This window comes from Vombatus ursinus, unplaced genomic scaffold (genome assembly GCF_900497805.2).
Source record: "Vombatus ursinus unplaced genomic scaffold, bare-nosed wombat genome assembly UNPS02010304.1, whole genome shotgun sequence".
Classification (NCBI taxonomy): Eukaryota; Metazoa; Chordata; class Mammalia; order Diprotodontia; family Vombatidae; genus Vombatus; species Vombatus ursinus.
In genome coordinates this window covers 37,026-60,430 of record NW_020950082.1, presented here as the reverse complement: position 1 = coordinate 60,430, position 23,405 = coordinate 37,026, and the positions used below count along the sequence as shown (strand labels likewise).

General features: G+C 35.3%; 2 protein-coding genes across 4 annotated transcripts in view; one reads left to right on the top strand and one right to left on the bottom strand.

The window, feature by feature from the left end:
- TPP2 (tripeptidyl peptidase 2) overlaps positions 1-14,321 on the top strand; it is an 87,312-nt gene extending 72,991 nt beyond the window's left edge. For 2 of the 3 annotated variants that reach the window (XM_027854106.1, XM_027854107.1), the window contains 4 exons: positions 41-171; positions 5,274-5,484; positions 10,691-10,810; positions 14,103-14,321. In XM_027854106.1, coding sequence (XP_027709907.1) covers positions 41-171; positions 5,274-5,484; positions 10,691-10,810; positions 14,103-14,192 — 552 coding nt within the window. In that variant the 3' untranslated portion in view covers positions 14,193-14,321. Of the gene's footprint in view, positions 1-40; positions 183-5,273; positions 5,485-10,690; positions 10,811-14,102 lie in introns of those variants that run through there. The other variant, XM_027854108.1, reaches the window with a different exon arrangement.
- Positions 14,322-18,397: 4,076 nt separating this feature from the next.
- On the bottom strand, positions 18,398-22,953 carry METTL21C (methyltransferase like 21C). The gene is made up of 4 exons (XM_027854090.1): positions 22,782-22,953; positions 21,488-21,642; positions 19,179-19,296; positions 18,398-18,796 (listed from the first exon to the last, which is right to left on the bottom strand). The coding sequence occupies exons 1-4, from the start codon at positions 22,951-22,953 to the stop codon at positions 18,402-18,404; spliced, it is 840 nt and encodes a 279-aa protein (XP_027709891.1). The 3' UTR covers positions 18,398-18,401.
- Between the last annotated feature and the right edge of the window lie 452 nt (positions 22,954-23,405).

Here is a 23,405-nt window from a genome sequence, read left to right as displayed (position 1 = left end):
TACCTTTAAATTCCTTATTTTTTCTTTTCCCCCAACTTAGGAACGAATGAAAAGACTTAATGAAATTGTTGAAGCTGCAAATGCTGTTCTTGCTCACATAGACCAGACTGCTCTAGCAGTTTATATTGCAATGAAGACTGATCCCAGGCCTGATGCTGCTACTATAAAAAAGTACCTGACCAGTAAATACTCTTTCTTGCATCTCATTTTTTATCACTTAAAATAGGGTTTAATGCTTTTTAAGAATATAGAAAATGAAAAAAAATTGTATTAGATTTTGCTTACTTCTAGTATCTGCATTCTCAGTTTTTGAGGTTCTAGTGCCATAGGCCATTTGTGATATAAGAAAAATGATAATATGGAAATGGATTCATCATCTGATCTATTAATTGATATTATATGGGGGGAAAAAAGTATATTGAAGCATAAATATACTTTCAAGTATACTAGCATGAAGAAAAAGCTATGGGATAACATTCAAGCACTAATAGTCCATTTGAGGTTTCATCAGCTGCTTGTCCAGAATTTAAAATTTATTCCATGCCTGGATGGTTACATTAACTAAACTGAATTAGTAAAACATCTTACTTGAAGAAGTCAGTGTAAATATACATCACAGTTTTAACAGAATCTTAGATTTGGAAGAAAGGATTCCTTTCCACAAATTCTAGAGTAGTATTCATCCAGCCTCTGCTAAAAGTTTTCCACTGTTGGGAAACCACCTCCCTCCTGAGGCAGTTCGTTCTATTTTGAGAACATAGTTAAGATTTTTTCTTTGTTTTAAGCCTAAATCTGCTTCACTTCAACATTCCTACTTATTGCTCCTCTGGGACCAAACAGAAAAATCTTAATTCTGCTTTTATGCAGCAGTTTTTCAAATATTTGAACACAATTCTCATGTCTCTGTTAAAGTATTTTCTTCCCTAAGCTGGATATTGACAGTTCTTTTAATTGATTCCTATAAAGCCTAGAACTACCCCCACCCCCCTTCTACCTTTCACTGTCTTAGCCACTGTCTTACATGTGCTGTCTTTAGTCAGGTTCTTGAAATGTGGCACCTAAAATTCAACAGAATTATAGATTTAGTCTGACTGATAAATAAAAAGGAATTCTGAATATTTGTATTTAAATAATAGGTATGGGGGCGGAGCCAAGATGGCAGAGGGAAAGCAGTGATTGCTTGAGCTCTCCCCCCAAACCCCTCCAAATATCTATAAAAAGTGGCTCTAAACAAATTCTAAAGCAGCAGAACCCACAAAAAGACAGAGTGAAACAAATTTCCAGCCAAAGACAGCCTGGATGGTTGATCCGAAAGGTATATCGCGCCAGGCAGGGAGAGGAGCGCAGTTCGGCGTGGGCGTGCAGGCCGCAGCAAACCTGGAGGCCTCAGAGGACTGAATCGCGAGCAGCAGTGGCAATTTCCAGACTTCTCAGCCCAGGAACGCCAAAGACAACTTAGAAGGTCAGTGGGAAAAGTCTGTGACCGCGGTGAGAGAGGAGCTAGGTCTCAGCCACAAGTCTTGAGTGTGGCCTCTGGGGCCGCGGCTGTTTCCTGAGCTTCCTGCCCACAGACTGAGGGGGAATCAAGTGGCTAGTCAGAGGGGGATTGCAGGGATCTCTTTGCCAGTGCTGAGGCAGGATTCTCTTGCTGTATCTGAGCTTGGATCTGGGTCACAATTCTGAGGGGCGGTCCTGGGGCGAGGAGGAGCACTGGTGTGGTGGAACTTGTAGTGGCTGTGGAGAGAAAACGCCTCGCCCCTTATCATAGCACCTTGGAAGAACTGAAAATTTTCAGATCCCTAGAAGTATCTCTGAAAACAACTGTACAAACCCCCGAAGCTTGGAACAGTACATTCTCCACATTGGAAGCAGACTTTTACCTTAACAAAGAGTTTAAAACTTAAGTAATTGGCCAGGATCATGAGTAAGCAGCCCAAAAAGAGTCAGACTATATTATCTTACTTTGGTGACAAAGAAGATCAAAACATACAACCAGAAGAAGACAGCGAAGCCAAAGCTCCTACATCCAAAGCCTCCAAGAAAAATATGAATCAGTCCCAGGTCTTGGAACAGTTCAAAAGGGATTTTGAGAAGCAAATAAGAGAAGTAGAGGAAAAACTGGGAAGAGAAATGAGAGTGATGCAAGAAAATCATGAAAAACAAGTCAACAGCTTGCTGAAGGAGACCCAAAAAAATACTGAAGAAAATAACACCTTAAAAAATAGCCTAACCTAAATGGCAAAAGAGGTCCAAAAAGCCACTGAGGAGAAGAATGCCCTAAAAAGTAAAATTGGCCAAATGGAAAAGGAAGTCCAAAAGCTTACTGAAGAAAATACTTCCTTAAAAATTAGAATAGAGCAATTGGAAGCTAGTGACTTTATGAGAAATCAAGACACTAAAACAAATCCAAAAGAATGAAAAATTAGAAAACACTGTGAAATATCTCATTGGAAAAACAACTGACCTGGAAAATAGATCCAGGAGAGAGAATTTAAAAATTATTGGACTATCTGAAAGCCAAGATCAAAAAAAAGAACCTCGACATCATCTTTCAAGAAATTATCAAGGAAAACTGTCCTGATATTTTAGAACCAGAGGGCAAAAAAAAATTGAAAGAATCCACCGATCACCACCTGAAAGAGATCCCCAAAGGAAAACTCCTAGGAATATTGTAGCCAAATTCCAGAGTTCCCAGGTCAAGGAGAAAATATTACAAGCAGCCAGAAAGAAACAATTCAGGTGTTGTGGAAACACAATCAGGATAACATGAGATTTAGCTGCTTCTAAATTAAGGGACCACAGGGCATGGAATATAATATTCTGGAGAGCAAAGGAGATAGGATTACAGTTAAGAATCACCTACCCAGCAAAACTGAGTATAATCCTGCAGGAGAAAAAAATGGTCATTCAGTGAAATAGAGAACTTTCAAGCATTCTTGATGAAAAGACCAGGGCTGAATAGAAAATCTGATTTTCAAAGACAAGACTCAAGTGGAACATGAAGAGGTAAACAGGAAAGAGAAAATCATAAGAGACTTACTAAGGTTGAACTGTTTACATTCCTACATGGAAAGATGATATTTGTAACTCATGAGACCTTTGTCAGTATTAGGGTAGTTGGAGGGGAAAAAATTTTATGTTTGTATATATAGATACAAATAGATAGAGGGCACAGGGTGAGTTGAAAATGAAGGGGTCATATCTGGAGAATAAAATTAAGGGGTGAGAGAGAATTATGCTAGGAGAAGGAGAAAGGGAGAGGTAGGATGGGGTAAATTATCTCACAAAAAAAAAAAACAGAAAAGAAAAGGCTCTTACAGTGGAGAGGAAATGGGGGACGGTAAGAGGGAATGAGTGAATCTTATTCTCATAGGATTTGACTTAAGGAGGGAATAACATGCACACTCAATTGGGTATGGAAATCTGGCTTACCCTATAGGAAAAAAAAGGGGCGGAAGGGGACAAGAGAGTAGGGGGATGATAGAGAGGAGGGCAGATTGGGAAAGGGGGTAATCAGAAGCAAATACTTCTGAGGAGGGACAGCGTCAAGAGAAAGAATAGAATAAATGGGAGGGGGCAGGATAGGATTAAGGGAAATAGAGTTAGTTTTTCACAGCATGTCTACTATGGAAGTGTTTTGCATAACTGCACATATATAACCTATATTTAGTTGCTTGCCTTATCAATGAGGGTGGGTGGGGAGGGAGAAAATTTGGAACCCAAAGTTTTAAAAACACATGTTTAAAAAAAATGTTTTCACATGCAACTGGGAAATAAGAAATACAGGAAATGGGGTACAGAAATCCATCCTGCCCTACAGGAAAATTGAAGGGGAAGGGGGTAAGAGAAGGAGGGGAGAGATAGAAGGGAAGGCAGACTAGGGGAAGAGGTATTCAGAATGCATACCATCTTGGGGTGGGGGGAGGGGCGAGATGGGGTAAAAATTTGGAACTCAAAATCTTGTGGAAGTAAATGTTGAAAACAACAAAAAAATAAAAATTACAAAAAATAAATAATAGGTATTAGGTTGTTCTCAAGGAGAGGAAAACTGGCTACTTATTAACTGTGTGACTTGGAGCAAGTTACAGAATCTCTCTGGGCCTTAATTTCCACATCTGTCACATGAGGTTGATTGGACTAAGTTACCTGAGGTCTCTTCTAGCTCTGAATTCTGTGATGATTTTGTCGTACTTTGGTTTTAATGTAATTTGGGGGAGGGGGAGAAGATAGATATTGGGTATGTTTTTCAGCAACTTTTTCAATTAAATGAATTCTCTGTGTGCTTATACAGTATTTTTTAATAATCAGCCATGTGCCAAAACTCATACGTGGTACTATATTTAAGATTACTGAAAAATACCAGCTTTTCTTGTTGTGACAGGGTTAAATTATTAGCTAAGTAACAATGAAACGAAGTTTGAATTTGGGGCTTTAGATTACATTTAGGTTTATTTCGTCAGTCAATTAACTTTTTTATGGTGTTAAGATATCTTGCTGTGTGATCATGAAAACAAATTATTTAGTTTATCTGAGTTTTCTTAAAGGATTGCATAGAACATATAGCAATATTAACTACTTTAAAGTAGTTAATATTCTTCCCCCCTGCCATTGTCTTTTTCATATGTGTTCATGATAAAAAATTGAGTAGGTAAGAAAAGCCTAGTACCGTTTTTTACTGAACAGTTAATTTTAGCTATCTCTATTTCCAGGCTTTACTTTTTGAGTTCTGTCTTACCCAAATATAAGGATACCTTAACTTAGTAATATGTAGTAGTCAGTCAGTAAACATTTGTTAAGTGCCAGCTATGTGCCAGGCATTATGCTGAGTGCTAGAGATACAAATATAAGAAAGAAAGATTATCCCTCAAGCTTACAATCTAATGGAGTAAGACAGCTCACAAAAGGAAGCTGAAAAGTTGGGTAGGGAGAGAGAAAAGGAAAGGTTCCTGACATTAAGGCATGGTAGACAAGTTAGAAGAGTCTCAAAGTAGTGCAGCCAGGTGGGAAATAAGGAGATTTCATGGCTTCCACCCTCTAATCAAAGGAGCAGAGGGTAATGATGAGGTGTGAGTACCAATGATTCCCAAGAAGGTTCCTGGGGCATGGTGGATTAGTCAGTATATAGTGGCTCACTTGGTTTTTATTTAATAAAACAAAAGTCGTATATTTTTGGCATAATAATTATGACATGCAGAAAATATGTCAGTTTCATTTTGGGTTTAGGCAACATTTAGGAAATTTAACTGTCAGGATTTTTCCCCTCTGATTTGCAGTGACATGGACAAACAAAAATCTACATTAGTAGATGCTATTTGTCGAAAAGGATGTGCATTGGCTGACCACCTTCTTCAGTTGCAAGCCCAAGATGGAGCTATTTCATCAAGTGACACAGAAGGAAAGGAGGAAGATCGAGAGAGCTATTTAGATTCCCTGACAGAAACTTTCTGGGAAACCACAAAATGGACTGACCTTTTTGACACTAAGGTAGTTTTTCAGTATTTTACATTTTTGTTTTCATTCTTTGCTAAGTACTGCATTACCTTTGCCTACCTTCCAAAACATTTTCCTAGTCATCTACTGCTGGCCACCTTGTCTGTTCAGATATTCTTTCATTGCTGAACCTACTACATGGCTGAACTAGCATCAGAAGCTAAAATATTGGAAATAGGGCTTTAACCCCCCTCATCTTGAGAAGATTCTGCATTCTCTTTAGAAAAGTTTTTTGGTATTCCTTCAGTCATGGGAATGGAAATTCTTTAATCACATTAACCTTAAAAAGCACTTTGAGAATAGTTAGTTTTTAACATAAGCAAATATCATTACAGTCAGAAACTATAGAAAGTTCTGGGAAATATTGTAATCGGCTTTCCCTTTTATAATAAATTGCTAAATGTAAGAATTTTCATCCTAAAAAATGGCTGCATTTCTATCAAAATGATGATTCTATCTCCCATTTGTTTTTAATTGTGTAACTTCTAAACATCACCAGCACGTCATCTTTTTCCAATTTTTTAAACCATTTTTATTTAAAATTTTGAGTTCCAAATTCTATCCCTCCCTCCCTCCCCTATCTTCTCCTTGAGACAGTAAACAATCAAATATAGTTTATACATATGCAGTTATGTAAAACATTTCCATATTAGTCATTTTGTACAAGTAGACTCAAAAGGAAAAAAATGAAATAAAGAGAAAAATAGCATATGTCAGCCTGTATTCATTCAGTCAGTATCAGTTCCTTCTCTGGAGGCAGATAGTATGCTTCATCATTAGTCCTTTGGGATTGTCTTAGACCTTTGTATTGCTGAGAATAGCTAAGTCATTCACACTTCATTGAACAATGTTGCTGTTAACTGTGTGTACACCATTCTCCTCTGTTTACTTCACTATGCATCATTTTGCGTTAAGTCTTTCCAGGTTTTTCTGAAATCATCCTGCTTGTCATTTCTTATAGCACAATAATATTCCATTACAATCATATACCACAGCTTGTTTAGCCATTCCCCAATTGATGGGCTGCATCCCTTTGATTTCCAGTTCTTGGCCATCATGAAAAGATCTGCTATAAATATTTTTGTGTAAATAAGTTCTTTTCCCCCTTTTTTGGATGCTTTTAGGATATAGACCTAGCAGTGGTATAGCTGGATCAAAGAGTATGCACAGTTTTATAACCTTTTGGGCATAGTTCCAAATTGCTCTCTAGAATAGTTGGACCAGTTCACAACTCCACCAGTAGTGCATTAGTGTCTCAGTTTTCCCACATCCCCTCCAGTACCCCACATTTTCTTTTTCTGTCATATTAGCCACTCTGATAGGTGTGAAATGGTACCTCAGCATTGTTTTAATTTGCATTTCTCTGATGAGTAGTGATTTAGAGCATTTTTTTTTCATACAACATATGTCATCTTGGGAGATAGTTGAATAGATTTGATGTATTTGATAGACTTCAGAATCTAATTATACTTCCTAATCCCTAACTTCTAATTTACTTCCCATATTATTCCAGTGTTTGTTTTAAAGGCATATTAGAATTGAGTTTCTTAATGCAGATCAACCAATCTGACAAAAATCATTTTGTTACCAAAATTGTCTGAAAAGCAACCAAAATTCTTAGTGGAACTTTTTTTGGCTGTCTTATTTAAGGGGGCATTGGAGGAGGCTTTTGCAAAATTGCTAAAAAAAAAAAATTTTTTTTTTGGAGTTTGGGATTCACAAAAGCTCTCGTTCCCATTTAGATAGATTTACCACCTTGTGGCATTTTTCTCCTATCCTTTTCTCTTTTGTAACTATGTAAAACTAATAGGGTTAGGCAAAAACTGTATTTTAGAACAGTGGAATAATTATTTTTCTTCCAATATATTATGCTTGATGAGACTACCAAAAAAAGTTTTATTTTGTTTGTGTTTTGATAATAAGGTTCTGGATTATTTCTCTTCTTAAACCAAAGTAATATTAACTTTTAAAATTTGAAAAAAAATTATAGTTTCCACATTAAGACATTACTAGGAAACATAACATATACAAACACATTTTCTAATTTCTTGTGGATATAACTTACTGCTTGCTGCCTGTGTGTTCTCTGTGTCTCTACTACCAGTAACCAGTACCAGTCTTCCTCAATGAATAAATATATAAAATAGGAACAGAATTTAATTCTTGGTGCAGAATTTTATTTTATTCTAGCCTAATTATTAAATATTTTCTTGAGCATATTATTTTCATTAACTTTTATAGTTTTAAGAATGTTGACTTGTTGGGCATTATTAGTTCATGGATCTCAAAGTTTGCAATACATTTGGTTTTGTTTTTTCCTCTTTATTGTTGTTAAATATTTGAGTAGTAATCAGAGAATTAAGGAAGGAATGGTTCTTTGAACTTCCATATGAATATTTTCGATTTTTGGCTTATATCTCTGTAGTGTAGTTAAACTTCAATTATAATAATCCATATTTGCTTGACGAAACCTGTGAGGTTTACAAATTATTTTCTCCACAATAACTTGTGAATTAAGTAATACAGATATTCTTTAGATGACAGAACTCAGGTTTAGAAAAGGTTGAGTGGCTTACCCATGGTCACTCAGACTGTCTAAGGCGTATTTTATCCTAGAGGCAGTTGGGAGCCCCTGGCGCTTCTTAGGCAGTGGAGTAATGGCGCTAGATTTGAGGGGAAAGACACCGGACCTGTCTTCCGAGTTACCTCTTATTTGCATTATTCTACATGTGCTGACTTTATACATTCTCTTATATGTGTATTTGTTACCTCCCTAATAACATGTAAGTTCCTTGACAGTAGGCACTGTTTTATACTTTTGTCTTTGTATCCCTAGCACTTAACAAGTGATTTATAAGTGCTTGTTGATTTATTAGGGAGAAGGCATTGACAGGACTGTATCCTAGGTTAAGGAGATTTATGAGTATCTCTCGTGTAGTCATAGGATTTTAGTGCTAGAAAGGACTGTAATGCCTTAATTTTATAGATTTAGGAAACAAATTCAGAGATGTTAAATGATTTTTTTCCCAAAGACAATACAATGATTTAGTAGCATAAGCAAAGTAAAGTCCTAGTTCTCATCACTCTCAGTGAAATAGTCTTATAACTATACTGTACTATACACTGTTTATCAGTTTCTCTCAAAAACCCTTGCTTTGTTTGTTTAGTTTTAATAGGAATTTGGCAAGTAAGACACATCTCTCTAGCAAGGGGAGACAATATGTACTTACAAAATTTGATACTAAGTGTTTTTGGCAAGAAAGCACTAAGCAGCTAGTGAGAATCAGGAAAGTCCTAAAGGTGTTTGAATTGAGTCTTGGAGTCTAGAGGTCCTAAAAGGTAGAGGTAAGAAGGGAGTAGATTCCAAAGTGGGAGGGTCACATGTAGACATGATCTGTAAGAAGGCCAGTTTGTCTGAACCATAGTCAATACGAAAAATAATGTAATGTATAATACACCTGGAAAGGCAGGTTGGAGATAGATTGGGAAGGGCTTTAAATGCAAAAAGAGAAGTTTATGTATTTGATGTCAAAAGTAATAGGGAGTTTTGGGACTTTATTGAGGAGTAGAGTGATTAGTAACACCTGAGCTTTTGGAATATCTCTTTGGCATGTGTTTAAGATAATTGGAAAGAGGAGAAAAAAATTTTGAACTCAATGAGGAAATTACAGCAGTCGTCTAGACAGGAGTTGATAAAGGACTGAATAAAGTGAATGAGTGAAAGTGAAGAAAAGGAGGCAGATTAAAGAGATGCTGTGGAATTAGAATCATCAAGATGTGTTACTTGTTTAAGAGAAATTACTAGCGCAAAAGGGATTCTAGCAAAGGAAGGTTAGACAGCCAGGAGACCTTCAGCTGTGATTGAGGTGTAGCCTAACCAAATGACTCCTGAAGAGGCAGGAGCAGCATAGAGAACTTTTTCAGCAACAGCTCAAAGTAGCCTTCTCTCCATGTCATTGGAGAGTGATTTTACCCAGCCACACCAGAAATTTGTTCCCTTTTTCTTCATTGGATCCTAGGATGGGGGAAATTGTTTTCCATTGACTTATGAGGTGTTATAGATGATTTTATTGAATGAATTTTTCTTTATGTTAAGGTTTAATTGAATGCTTTATTTCTGGGGATTTACCTGGTCTTTGAGTGAAGTATATATCTGATTAAGGCTTAAGTTAAGATGATTGTTTCCCTTTCCCTCAATCCATGTGTGCTGTAGGGGACTGTAGGGTAGTGTGGGAGAACCTCATTACACTTAAATATAGTTTATAAGTGTATTGATATTTCAGTTAAATTCATGACATCCTAGTGCCCTGCCAACTTAGCAGCTGATCATTCATAAATGGGTCTTAGAGTCTTAATAGCTTTACATCAAAAGTTCTATGTATAACCTGATATTTATTTTCATACTACTGTTCCAATTATGTATGTATGTAATAAATATGTAATATGTATACAAATGCATATGCCCTTTTAGCAATTTGGCTGTCATGTTTTTATGATAAAGTTATTTATGGATGGAACCTAATGAGTTATGATTTGCTGTTTCTGTCCTTTAAAGTGGCAGGTCAATTTGAAATATTTAAATATTGAAAATTAGATACAAGAGGTACATTAATTGTAGATATTTAATTTTTTTTTTTAGTTTATGAATGCATAGGCTTGTAGTAGAGGTTGCTCTTCAAGAAGAATCTTTTCACTGGGTATGGTGCTTCATTCCTGTAATCCTTACTACCACCAAGGCTGAGGCGGGTAGATTGATAGAGCTTGAGAGTTCTGAGCTGGAGTGGGCTAAGCCAATTGAATGTCCTCCCCACATCTGGAGATATGATGTTGCCTCAGCAGCAGAGGGGCCACCAACTTGCCTAAGGAAGGGTGAACCAGCCCAGGTTGGAAATGGAGCAGATCAAAACTCCCATGCTAATAAATAATGTCCTGTGATTGGCTTTTGAATTTCCAGCAGGGAAAGATAGGGAAACTGTGTCTAAAAAATATAGGTGGGTTGGTATATAGATACTGATTTTTCTTTCAATAAAATATTCTGGCTTGGAAATTATATGCATTTTACGATTCTACATTTTGAAGTTATGAATTTTAAAAAATTTAAATGTACCAAGCTATATCATACAATAATTTCTAATATTATATTTATAGTGTCACTAATGTTTAAATTTTAATTTAAATTGTGTCTCTTTACCTATTGTAGGTTTTGACTTTTGCATATAAACATGCATTGGTAAATAAAATGTATGGGAGAGGCCTCAAATTTGCAACCAAACTTGTGGAAGAAAAGCCAACTAAAGAAAATTGGAAAAACTGTATCCAAGTAAGTAATCACAAAAAAATGTTAATAGTCTGTCATTAGTATGTGATCATTAGGCAAGATAGCTAAAATCTTTGTTGAAATAATGATTATTTTCTGTGAATTAATACTTTTTGTACAATATTTAGACAATCTGTCCTAAAAAAGGTTATATTACAAATGAAATGTGGTGGTATAAAAACCAAATTCATTGTAAATCATAAGAAAATTTCTTTTTCAAGTTTAAAAAGGCCTTTTAAAAATCATTTTCCAAAGAAAGCTATTTAGTCTTATTTTGCTATAGGAAAGGTATTGACTTTATTTGTAATTTTAACATAGGGACTAATGTTTTGTTATTTATTAGAAATAAAATATTTTTCAGTCAGTAGAATGTGGTAAATTTTTAAAAATTGTTCAAACTTTAAGGATTCATACTTGATATTAGTTCTTTGATGGAAAACGCTATCATGATAGTATTTATTTTTGTACAGACAAGTACATAAAATGGTTTTCTGAGGATATTGGTAATTGAATATGGGAGTATGATGAATATATTAACACAGAGAGGATTTAGGTCTCATTTTAATTCCTTAAGTATATGTGTAATGATCCATGTTCCCAAATAATGTAAATGAAATGGTCAGTGCAGGGAAATTTCAATCAAGCATAACATGATGAGAAGGACAGCCTGGAGTTTTTAAAGTTCTGTATAATAAAAACAATATATTTGCAAATATATCTCGAAAAGTTAGATAAAGTTTCTTCTGACTATATAATTAGAGGTAGATCCTATGGAAAAAAGAAAATGAGAGATTACATTAGTCGTCTCTTCATAGAGCTATTATTACTCTCTCTCCTCACTTTAAGGACTGTATAGCAATCCTTGATACAAAAGATTTTATATTAACCCACATTTGAATTCAGTAAAGATACTGTCTAAAGTGATTAGTAATTATATCTTTACATAAAAGTCATGTCTGTTTATATGTTAAGGTATAATGACAGAAATTTAGAAGACTGATTTTAAGTGCAGAATAGATTTAGGAAGTACCTGCCACTTTGGAAGTAGGTGTTTTCTTATCAATAAGAACGTAAGGGAAATGCCATTAATTTGCCATACTTAGCAAATTAATGATCCATATTATTCCATAATCTAACAAAGACTTCTTGGGGCAATTTATGGTGAAGCATAGTTGCTATTACCCTTCAACACCTTGTCCTTAGAAGTTATACTAAGTACTTCTTTTTTTAATAGGTTTTTTATTGATGTCTTCTGTTTTTACATCATCGTAGTTATCCCTAACATCGTTCCTCCTCCCAGAGAGACATCCTGTGTAAAAACTAATATTTATTAAAAACAAAAGAAAAAGGGGCAGCTAGGTGGCGCAGTGGATAGAGCACACTGGCCCTGAAGTCAGGAGGACCTGAGTTCAAATCCGGCCTCAGACCAAACACTTGACACGTACTAGCTGTGTGACCTTGGTCAAGTCACTTAACCCTGATTGCCTCACTAAAAAAAAAAAAGAAAGAAACAAAGAAAAAAGGGAAAAGAGGGGAAAAAATTAGCACAACTGATCAGTATATTGAAAATCAGAAAGATTTGTAATGTCTGCGAACCTCCCATCTCCAGAAAAGGGTGGGCTAGAGGTGTGCTTTCCTATCTCTTCATTTGAGAACTTTTGTTAATTTCACTTTTGATTTTGTTTGTGTGAGATTATTCTTTCCATTTATATTCATGTTGATCTTTCTGTGCTTCTCTGTTTTCATCACATGCATTTCTTACAACACAGTAATATTAACTTCATGTACCACAGTTTCCTTAGCTATTCCCCAATAGGTGGGCCTCTACTTTATTTCCAATTCTTTGCTATCACAATAAGTGCTGCTGTAAAAATTTTTTGTATATATGGGATTTTCTTCCTATCAATGGCTTTCTTGAGAGTATAAGCCCAGTAGTAGAGTCTTTGGTTTGAAAGGTATGGACATTTTAGTCACTTTATTTCCTAATTCCAAATTGCTTTCTGAAATGGATGTACATTTTGTTGCACCAACAATGCATCAATGTCCCTGTCTTTCCCCAGGCTCTCCAACAGTGACTATTACCATTTTTTATTATCTTTGCCAATCTGCAGGAGCAGAGGTGAAACCTCCAGTTCATTTTGATTTGCCTTTCTCTTATTATTAGTGAAAGAATGGAGCATTCTTTTATGTGTTTGCAGATACTTTGGAATTCTTTTGAGAACTGTTTGTTCACATTCTTTGACCACTTATCTATTCAGGAATGGCCATTAGACACTTAGTACTTCTTTAATTGCTAATAAGTACTCGATTGTTTAAAATTTTTAATCTTTTGGTCAATCTCTGACTTTTTTTCGGTAAATAGAAAAGGAGCTAGGAAAAAATAGGAAAGCAAAATAGAAATTGGACGAAGGACCATTTGTTGGGAGTGTAGAAAAGTGATGTCATATAGAAGAGATAGTTGTATAAACCAGAATAAGAATATAAAGGGATAGCTTTATCAACCAGAGAGAACAGAAGAGATAAACCAGTAAAGTACTACATATTTTTGAGATTAAATAAGTTTAGTATAGCAAAACTCCACATATTAGCTTGCTATAGCTATGAGAGGATGGCCAAAGTCACGAGAGAGAAAGGAAGAAAGAAATGAACTCAACTTCATCCTTAGATCACATATTACCTACCATAGCTCCCATCACTCTCCTTGGTTTCTAGAATTAGCCTAGTCCTACTGCTATATCACACTTAACCTCATTAATCCATCTTTCCCAGAGTTTTGAAAAATTCCTTTTTAGTACATCCACCACAAGGCTAAAGTTTTTCCAAAAGAAATTTTTTACTTTGAAGCTAGGAAAAAATAATCCATGCTTGCTACCTCTTCCAAAAAGAGGAATCAGGGGTCAGAGGAGAGGGTACAGAAAATAATAGAAACAATTGAGTCTGTTTTACTTGTCTGAACTTACTAAAGCTTAACTGTAGATATGATTGGCCAGCCTAGTTCTGGGTATCTAAGTTCATATACCTTTATCTCAGGCCTCCTTTGATGTTACGTTGGTACCTAAGAAGCAGATTCAGTCTCCCTGAAATGGGCTGTTATTTAGTCAAGAACCTAGAAGATCAAATGTATTTTAATCCATAATGAAAAATTATGTCCTTTTACTTTCATCTGCTAATATAAATACCATTTTCTGTATTGTAGATTCTTTCTCATTGTAAAGTGTTTAATGCAGAATTTATTGAGAATTAGGTGGTTCAGTCTTTTTATATTTTAACAATATGTTCATGTGTTTCATTTTAGCTGATGAAGTTACTTGGATGGACCCATTGTGCATCTTTTACTGAAAATTGGCTCCCCATCATGTATCCTCCTGATTATTGTGTATTCTGAAATATCAACTAAGACTTGAAATTTTAAAAAAGAAAAAAAGTTTTATAGTGACCTATACAACAAATTTGTGACATTTTTATTTTGATGCATGTTCATCCACTATTAAAATGATGTCTATTTATCAGAAAATTCACTGGTGTGTGGCTTAATACATGTAAACTCAGACCCCTGACATCAAAAAGTTTTCTTAGTGCATCACATTGCTGGCAATGGGATGTGTCTTTACTGCCAGCACCAAGGATTTTCTTTTGGGTTGCAGCTTATTGATGCATGTTAGATTTTTAACTGTTACTTTGAACTGCAAACCTGTAAAATTTCTATTTTTATTTTATAAATGGACAGGGTTTTAAAATGCTTGACTTTCATTTTTTTTCAATTGTATGAAGGCCTTAAAAATAAGCTACATTAGGTGTAGCTAAAATTATTTATTAGACTAAAGTAATGGAGCCTCATTTCATTTTTTGTTGTTGGCAAACGTTTACATTTCAATTAAGGATTCAAATGAAAAACTGTCACAACTAGTATGTGTCATTTAATGGAGCATAGCTCTTCCTATAAATCTTCATCTTGGACTTATTTCAGGCAAATAATTTTTTAAAATATCTACATGAAGTTCAGAGTATCAGGACGAGCTGATACATGTATAAGTGCCAGACAGCTAATTCTTTATCAGGTATTGTAAAGCTATACATATGGTATGTTTATTAAAGTTGAAATAATGTAAAACACTTCAGAATAAATGTGCAAAATTGAAGATCAAAGTACACCATATGCACTCTGATACCTTAAGGAAATTTTTTTATAATTAATAAAAGTGAATATTGAAGCTACTTCAAGTTGGTCTTAATTTTTCATAAATAAAATTTTGAAAAGCTGGTAGCACTTAGCAAGAAATATATATTAAATCCTATGGGAAAATTTCATTAGTGCAGTATTTTATGTTGACATTCTCTTTGTAGGATTGAAATTATCGAAATTCTACCTGTGCCACCTATCAACTGTGTTCCCGTGGATAAATCACTTAATCTTTCTGAGTCTCCATTTTCTTATCTGTAAAATGAGAGGATTGGACTAAATGACCTTCCAGTCCCCTTCTAAATCTAAATCTGTATTATTTTGACAGTAACCTGTAATGTATTTCATATATTTTAAATTCTAGCTGTACTATTCAGTTGGCCAGACATTTTTCATTTTTTTCTCTTAGCCCTCAAAACACAAGTAATTACGATCAATTATTTCTGTATTCACCTACACAGTTCTTTTATTACAAGCGTGACTTTTTAATTGGTAGGCAGGCTGTTGATTTAGTATTCCGAATACCTGAATTCCAGAATCAAAGAACCTTGGAGATAGACAAGGAACACCCCCCTGGCCACAACAATGTAGTTCTTGGTGTCTTTCCTTAGATCCTATTATTGCAGGCAGGACCCCATGAGAAGCACTGACATGTTGAATTGTCACCACTAGTCTTTGTACCAGGTCCCCTTATTTCCTCTCACATCCCCTCCTTTGAATCCAGTGTGAAAAGTAAAAATAGTACCATTGGCTCCATAACACCAAATAGAAGTATCCCAGGAGCCAAAACATGGTACTTGTCCACTAAGCATAACCTACCAATTCATTTGCTCAGTGACTCCTGATAATTTTCCTAATTAATTTTTTCTGTTTTCATTAGATTTTAAATACTATTTTGACATGAGATTGATGTAATAACATTGTAAACATTAAGTAGGCTATTAGTGGTACCACCACTACTTGTGTAATTGTGGTTGTCACGTGACCTTAAAATGGAGATGATAGCTGTTTTGTCTGCCTCAACTGGAATATAAATACAAAAGAGAACCCCTGCCTTCAAAGACTCTGTATTATACCAGGCCAGATAAAATAAATAATAGAATATTGACATAAAATGAATGTGCAATGTTGTGGAGGGTAGTAACAATGGAGGGAGTCTACTCTAGAAACGCCTTTGAAGGAGGCAGCACTTGAGCCGAGCCTGAAAGGGAGAGAGGGGCTTCAACAGGCAGCGATGAGGAGGGCAGGCCACTCTGTGCTGGAGTGATTGCATGAACATGGACACAAATGATAGGAGAAGGAATGTCATGTGGAGAACAGCAAATAACACGGTTTGGCTGGGACGTGGTATGCACAACAGAGTAAGGCGAAATCTCTCTGTAAAGACATGTTGGGCTATCTTGAGAAAGCTAAAAAGGCCAAAACAAAGGATTTTCTATTAGATCCTAGAAACAGGGCCGTGGGAAATGGAATAATAATAGCAAGACGTGTGCAGCCACAATTCAGCCAGTTTAGCCTGTCTAGAGTGGGAAGAGGGAGTAATGTAGAATCACACTGAAAGATAGGCAGGAACACATTGTGTGAAGAACTTTAAATGCCAAAAAGGAGTTGGTATTTTAACCTAAAGCACAGGGGAATGTCATGGTCAGGCATACACTTTCACATCAGATCAAAGAAGAACTGAATAGTAATAGTCCAGGCAAGAGTTGATGACAAGTTTTTCACTTGTATGAAATGGCAGGTATGAAGTGACACAGGGAAATGAGAAGTGAACTTTGGCAAGTGCTGACAGACCCAGCAGTCAGCTGGGCATATATTGTAATAAAGATAGAGACCCCCTTGTACTTCTCAGTTTTTTGGTAGCAGAGGCAAGGGTGAGTTATCTCTTCTAGCTGGTTCACAAAAGGAACTTGGGGAATTGCAAAGTGAGGAGCCATCAAGAGTGAGGGCTTTTATATAACAATTTTAGCACAGTGTAGATGTGCTTCTTATGTGCTTGCACGAACTTGAGATACTCAGCAAAAAATATTAGAGCCACCTCTCTTAGGTCTCTGGTTACTTTGCTCACTATCTCTTCTAATAAGACAAAAATCCTTTCCCTTCAATAACAAGGTTTGAAGAATAAAGGTTATGAAATAATTTTATTTTCAAATTTGGGAGTGGGAAAAATACAATTTATTTTGTGAACTGCCAGAATTACCATAAAGCACAATTTTGAGTAAATGCAATATTACCATTATCATCAAACATGGAGTGGAAGTGTGCCAAGTGCACGTTAGTGTAGAATGGTGGTACTCTAGGAACCATATGAGACCATAGGCTGTGCCGTGGAAGGGAGGGGTACCACTTTTACTGTTGAATAAGCTTCATGAAGATTGGGATCAGAGATGTTCCGGTTTGCCTCCCCAGAAACAAACACAATGCCTTACAGACAGTAATGCCTAATGTTTGAAGTGACTTAAGTAATCTGGAATAATTTATTTGAGATTGAACTAAATACTTGAGAGTCAATTAGCCAAATACAATATAAATTATGGAATAATTATCTTCCTCAAAAGTGGACTATAGGGTCAGTTTTTACAAACCCCAAAGTGGTTTTCCATTGGTATATATTATAAAAATATTAAATGTCAGTATTAAAGGATAGTAACAATTAGTCAAGAATGCAATAGTTTCAAATCCTATCTAATAAAGAGTCTGAAAATAATGCACTAAGCAATCTCAAACCTGGAAAGTTTGGGTTTTAAGCTGCTTGCAACCTCACCCTACAATGTAAGTGATATTATACAGCTTGTTTATTTTATTCAGCTAAATGTGTAACTGGTACTTTTGTGTAGAGAAATGGCTTCAAAATAGTAGTAGCTATTAGCTAAAGAAGATTATTGAGTAAATGCATCATGTAAAAAATACGTGTGTGTGTCCATAATACCAAATTTTAGTGTAAAGTTGCATATTTTAAAGCATGTTGAATTTGAGGTTTCAAAAAAGGTGACCATATTCTGGACATATTTGCAACCTGATGTTTGTAATATCTTTGCCCTATATTATTTCGTCAGTAGTTTTAAAAACATGAGCTAGATGTGATTAGGTAATTTGGGGGTAAATTCAACAAGGTGAGTTTGTACTTGAAATATGAATTATAAAGTGTACACTACTGTTGCAAAATATGTAATACTCATGATTTCTTTAGTATAAAATTTGGTGTGTATATATGTGTATGCATATATAGACATAAAATTTGGTGTAACAGTTTCTGAAGTTAAGTATGTCTACAAAGCGTTTTGAAGACATACGTACTTAAATTCTTTTTACTTAATTTTTCATGTACTTCTTTCTGTTTTGCCTCAAATATAATGCATCAGTGTTTGCTACAAAAGGCATACTAACATGATGCATTTTTTTTCCTGTTTTATTTTAGTCCCATTTTAGTGTTGCTTTAAAAAGCTTGACTGTTGACTCTGGAAATTCAGCAAGTAGTGTTGTGTTGAAAATTTGCTTGAATTTTTCCAAAAATTCATAATCTGTGCTGAATCTGAATTTGTTTGCCCAGAGCAGCACTGTCCCTGGCTGACACAAATGTATCATTGTGGTCAGCAGTTTATCCAAAAAGTAATGGTGGTACACCACATCAGTAGCTAAAATGAAATCGTAATAGTAAGCTGACTTAGGGAAATTCAGTTCAAGATCTTCCCCCCACACCAGTTCTCTCACTTCAGGTTGGTGCACTGTACAATTGTGCGTATTTTCAAAAATGTTGTATTGGAGGTTTCCTAGCACATCAGGAAGATCCGTTGCTGTTACATGTGCTCCTAAGAAAGAAAGAAAAAAAAAATTACAGCAATTACCAAGTAATATTTTGGTGTCTGTGGGACAATTACATTAGACAATCAGGGAATACAAAGGAAATAAAAGACAGGGTTTGTCTGTGGTCAGTATTTTGTAAATGCCTTTGTAACGTAACGTAATATTTTATAAAATGCCTTTTGTAAATGACTTTACTTCTTCCTTTATGTTAGTAATTCACATCACATTTTCTTTCATCAGAACAAATTCTGTGTTGCAGGACTAAAACAAGTGTTTTAAAAACTCTTAGCACTTTCTTAATTAAAGTAAAGATTCTAAAATTGTAAAGAATTCCTATATTTTTGCAATGATCACAAGTTTAGAAGAGCTATAAAATAATGTACTGACCTAATAGACTAGCAACAATTGACACAAGGCCTGGTCCAGCCCCAATTTCAATTACTGTAGCGTCTTGAAGCTTGAGTTCTGTACTATGTTGTTCCAAATATTCACACAAAGCTACAGCCTAAGAAAGAGTAAAATATTGCAGTTAGACACAACCAAGAGATTGAACATCAAAAGTCTAGACTTAATTAGTTTGGGAGAAAGGTATTTTAACTCACAAGGCCCCAATTTCTTTATTACAATGGGGTTGGACTTCCTCCAAGATCCTTACCAAATTTAAAACCTATGAATTATGAAATTGTTTGGGCTTCAATCTTTTCATGTGTTTAAAAAAAATATTTGGAATATATGGATCTTAAATAGCCTTTCCAGTTCCAAGTTGGCTTAAGTATGGAATCCTAAAGTTCTATGAGTATAGAATTTGACAGCCACTGACAAGTGGAATCACAGGATTATAAAACTTTGAACATTAGGTGATTTTGAGTTAGCTAGTTCTTCCTCCACTCCCCTTTTGCAGATGAGAAAAATAAGGCACAGAGAGTGACTTACAAAAAGTCATAAAAGTAATAATTGGCAAAAAGAATTTAAACCCTGACCTTCTGACTCCAATTCTCATATGCTTTTAAAGTTCTTAAAGACATCTTCGTACTTTAGAATCTTAGAAATGAGGATAGCAAAGAAATCTCTTATAAGATCATGTATGATAATACTAAAATTTAAAGCAGCCCCCAAGGATTTGCAGGATCATATGTGGCCTTAGACCATCAAATTCCCTTGGCTCCTATAAAGTAAATAAGTTGTGATGCTAAATAGGAGTGATTCATTTTGGCTGGTTATAGCTATTCCCAAATTGTTCTAAGCATCTTGCTGTAAAACTTTTTTGAGTAACTTACCTCTTAAGCTATATTTTTTGAATTGGAGTGGATTTTGTTTAAAATGGTCATTTAGTAAACATATATAAATTGGTCCATATAGAACTTTTCCAACTTTCTCCCCTCAAAAAAAAATTAAAAAAACATTTTTTTATTTGTATTGATACGGAGTAGAGAAACAGTATGGTAAGGAAGGAAGTATATTAACTAGGCTTTCTGTCACAAAACCTGAATTCAAATCTCAGTTTTGAAACTTAACTGTATGAAATCAAGCAAGCCATTTTAAGCTCTTTGCTCCTCAGCTTCCTCACCTGTATACTATAAATACTATTTACACTACCAATTCTTAAGGTGATTGTGATGATCACCTTGTAATTACATTAGTATAAGGTATTATTTCTGATTCAGTGGAGATGTATACCTATGAGGTTTTTTTGTTTGGTTTCAGCAATGGGTTTAAGTGACTTGCCCAGGGTCACACAACTAGTAAGTATTATGTTTCTAAGCCCGCATTTGAACTCAGGTCCTCCTGACTCCAGAGCCGGTGCTCTATCCACTGTGCTATCTAGCTGCCCCTGAGGTTTCTTTTTGCAAGGTAGCCCTACCTTAGAATAAAGAGGTTTGTAAGAAGGGCTATGTCAGGTTGATATTCAGGTATAAAATACCTTTTAAGAGGCGTCAAGATTTAAAGCAATAAATTGAGCTCTGTGAGACCATAGTAGACAAAAGGCTGGCCTCAGAGTCAGATAGACTGAGGACAAGACCAGTCTCTTGACACATGCTGGCTGTGTGGCCCTGGGCAAGTCTACCCCCAGAAGACTTTACAAAAGTTGCAAACATTGGTTGTTCTGCATCACAGAGGGAAACCCCTCCCCCCGTCATGCTATACCAGTGATATAGATTCCTCCTCCCCTAAAAAGAACACTGTATTTTAAATGTCATTTGTATACATTCTAGGTCAATCAGCAAACATTTATTAAGTGCTTACTGCTTACTACGTAGCGAGGCACTGTGCTAAGTGCTGGAGATACAAATACAAAAGTGAGACAGTTTCTACACTTAATTTATATTGTGCTGGTAATAAGTGTAGATAAGGGAGACAAACCCCTTCTCTCTCCTCACCTCACTACCTCCTCAAAAAAATTTAAAGTGATTTGGGGGAAGGGCACATTAATAACTGGAAAAGTTGAGCAAAACTTCTTGAAAGGGGGAAGTAAATGAGGCTTGAAGGGAGCTAGGAGAGTATTTCAGGTATGGGGGAGCCAACCACCATATATATGTATATATATATGTATATATATATGTGTGTATATATATGTATATATATATGTAGATAAAGAGATACACATAAATAGATGGAAACACACACATATGGTCAATATATATGGCAAATATAGTGACTTCATATTTCAAAAATTTTAATCAAAGTTAACAACTTACACCTGGCCACACTACAGCTCCATAGCTCTCTATTGATTCTTGAATAATAATATTTTTGCCTGCATATGAATAATGTTCCTTAGTATAGCTGTTATAATTTGTAGGAAGAAATTTCTGCGGACTAGGAAGAGAAGAGGATCCTGCATCATTGAGATCTATGGGTAAAAAAATAAAATGTACTTTATTATAATAGTGCAGCAAAGTCATTACATTAGAAATATTTTTAAGTCATTCTCTAAAGGTAGAGGAATGCTACTTAATGCCAGTCTGAAATACCATATTTACTTATATAGCCCATTATAGCTGTAGTAGTGAAATGTCTATGTATATGAATATTCATATATGCAAAAATCCAAGTTATTCAGAAAGATCTCTTAGATCTCTGTCTAACACCCCTTTCCAACATTTATGTGATTTCAAGCTGCTAAGTACTGTCCTGATCACTGGACACACATAAGGAAGTTTGCATAGTAAATGGGTCCAAGTAACAGTAGTCCTGAATAGAAGGGAACAGGATTAATTAATCACATTTAATAATTCATTACAATTGATTAGACTTAAACCAAAGACAATAATAACAATAACAATTGATATTAGCTTAGAGCTTTATAGTTTGAAAAACATTACATATATTATAATAATTGGTTTCTATGTCTGCTTATTAGCTGGAGAATAAATACATCTTTTGAATCTATCCAATTAGTAGTCACTACCAAAAAGTCATCCAATCTAGGTCCAAATCAAGATGATTCTGCTATAAATGCTCTCACTATTAAACTATTTTACCTTTAAATATTGCTCCCTTAGTATTAGAAACAAAAATGACTATTAATCATAGTATTCAAATTGGATGTAGAACATGAATTTAAATCTTTTATTACTTACTATATGCCACGTACTATACTACATGCTGGAGATACAGATTTTTAAAAATGAGACAGTCCTTGATCTCAAGGAGCTCATAGTCCAATTGGGGAAGACAGCACATTAGAGAACATCCAGTTACAAGGCAGATACAAAAGTCTAAATGTCTTTAGGGTTCTCTAACAAGGCCAATGGCAAGGCCTAAGGGTTATATCAGATGACATCAGTAGGTCAGATGACTCCCTCTTCCTACCTCCCATGCATTATTCATTTGTTTCACACAAATGCCATTAGAACAAAATTACAAAAATTAGAATCCTCTATAATAATTAAAATAATAAAATTCTCATCAAATTTCTGGAAAAAGTTACAATGTACCTAATTATACAAGCATTCAAATCATAAGTATTTATCTAACAGGATAAATTACCTTTTCTAGTGTCAGGGCATTCTCCTATAACTTGGGAATGAACAGCATTCTCCTGTAACTTGGGAATAAATTCATTTTCTTGAAACTTGACTTGAGATTTGTCCTTATTGTCCTCTGTTTTTGTTTTTTCAAGCAACACAGGATGCTTAACAGAACTTGAACTCACATCCATAATCTGACCAGGCTAGAGGGGAAATACTTAGGCAAAAAGCTGAAACAAAGCACAAATCAAATATGTGTTCTGGAATTTGAGATTTGGTCTTTTTTCTGGGGGCTCCAAGTAACAGACATACAAAGCTTAGCAGTACCATTTCTTGTTCCAAACTTTCATTTTTGCCAGCTTCATGAATCTAAGCACTTTTACAAGAATTTGTTTGTCTACAAATGCTCCATTCCATAGAGTGCTGTCAAGGTTGATAAGTTCTTGGGCATTGCTCTGTATCTTCATCTCTGCACTTCAACTCCTTGAAACAAGATGCCCCTCCCAGGGAAAGCTCATCACTTCTAATCTCATCACCATGCTGCTGACTCAAACTACGTATACCAACCACTTCCCTCAGCCTCTTCTCTCTTCTGATTAGAGGGCTGGAGGGTAGAGTTTAAACTCCTCCCAAAGTCTTCCTA

Coding starts and splice junctions, on each gene's coding strand:
- METTL21C (XM_027854090.1), bottom strand. CDS start 22,953: ATGGATGTGAGTTCAAGTTCTGTTAAGCATCCTGTGTTGCTTGAAAAA. Junction 21,643..22,781: donor ATGCCCTGACACTAGAAAAG/GTAATTTATCCT, acceptor TTTTACCCATAG/ATCTCAATGATGCAGGATCC. Junction 18,797..19,178: donor AATTGTTGCTAGTCTATTAG/GTCAGTACATTA, acceptor TTTCTTTCTTAG/GAGCACATGTAACAGCAACG.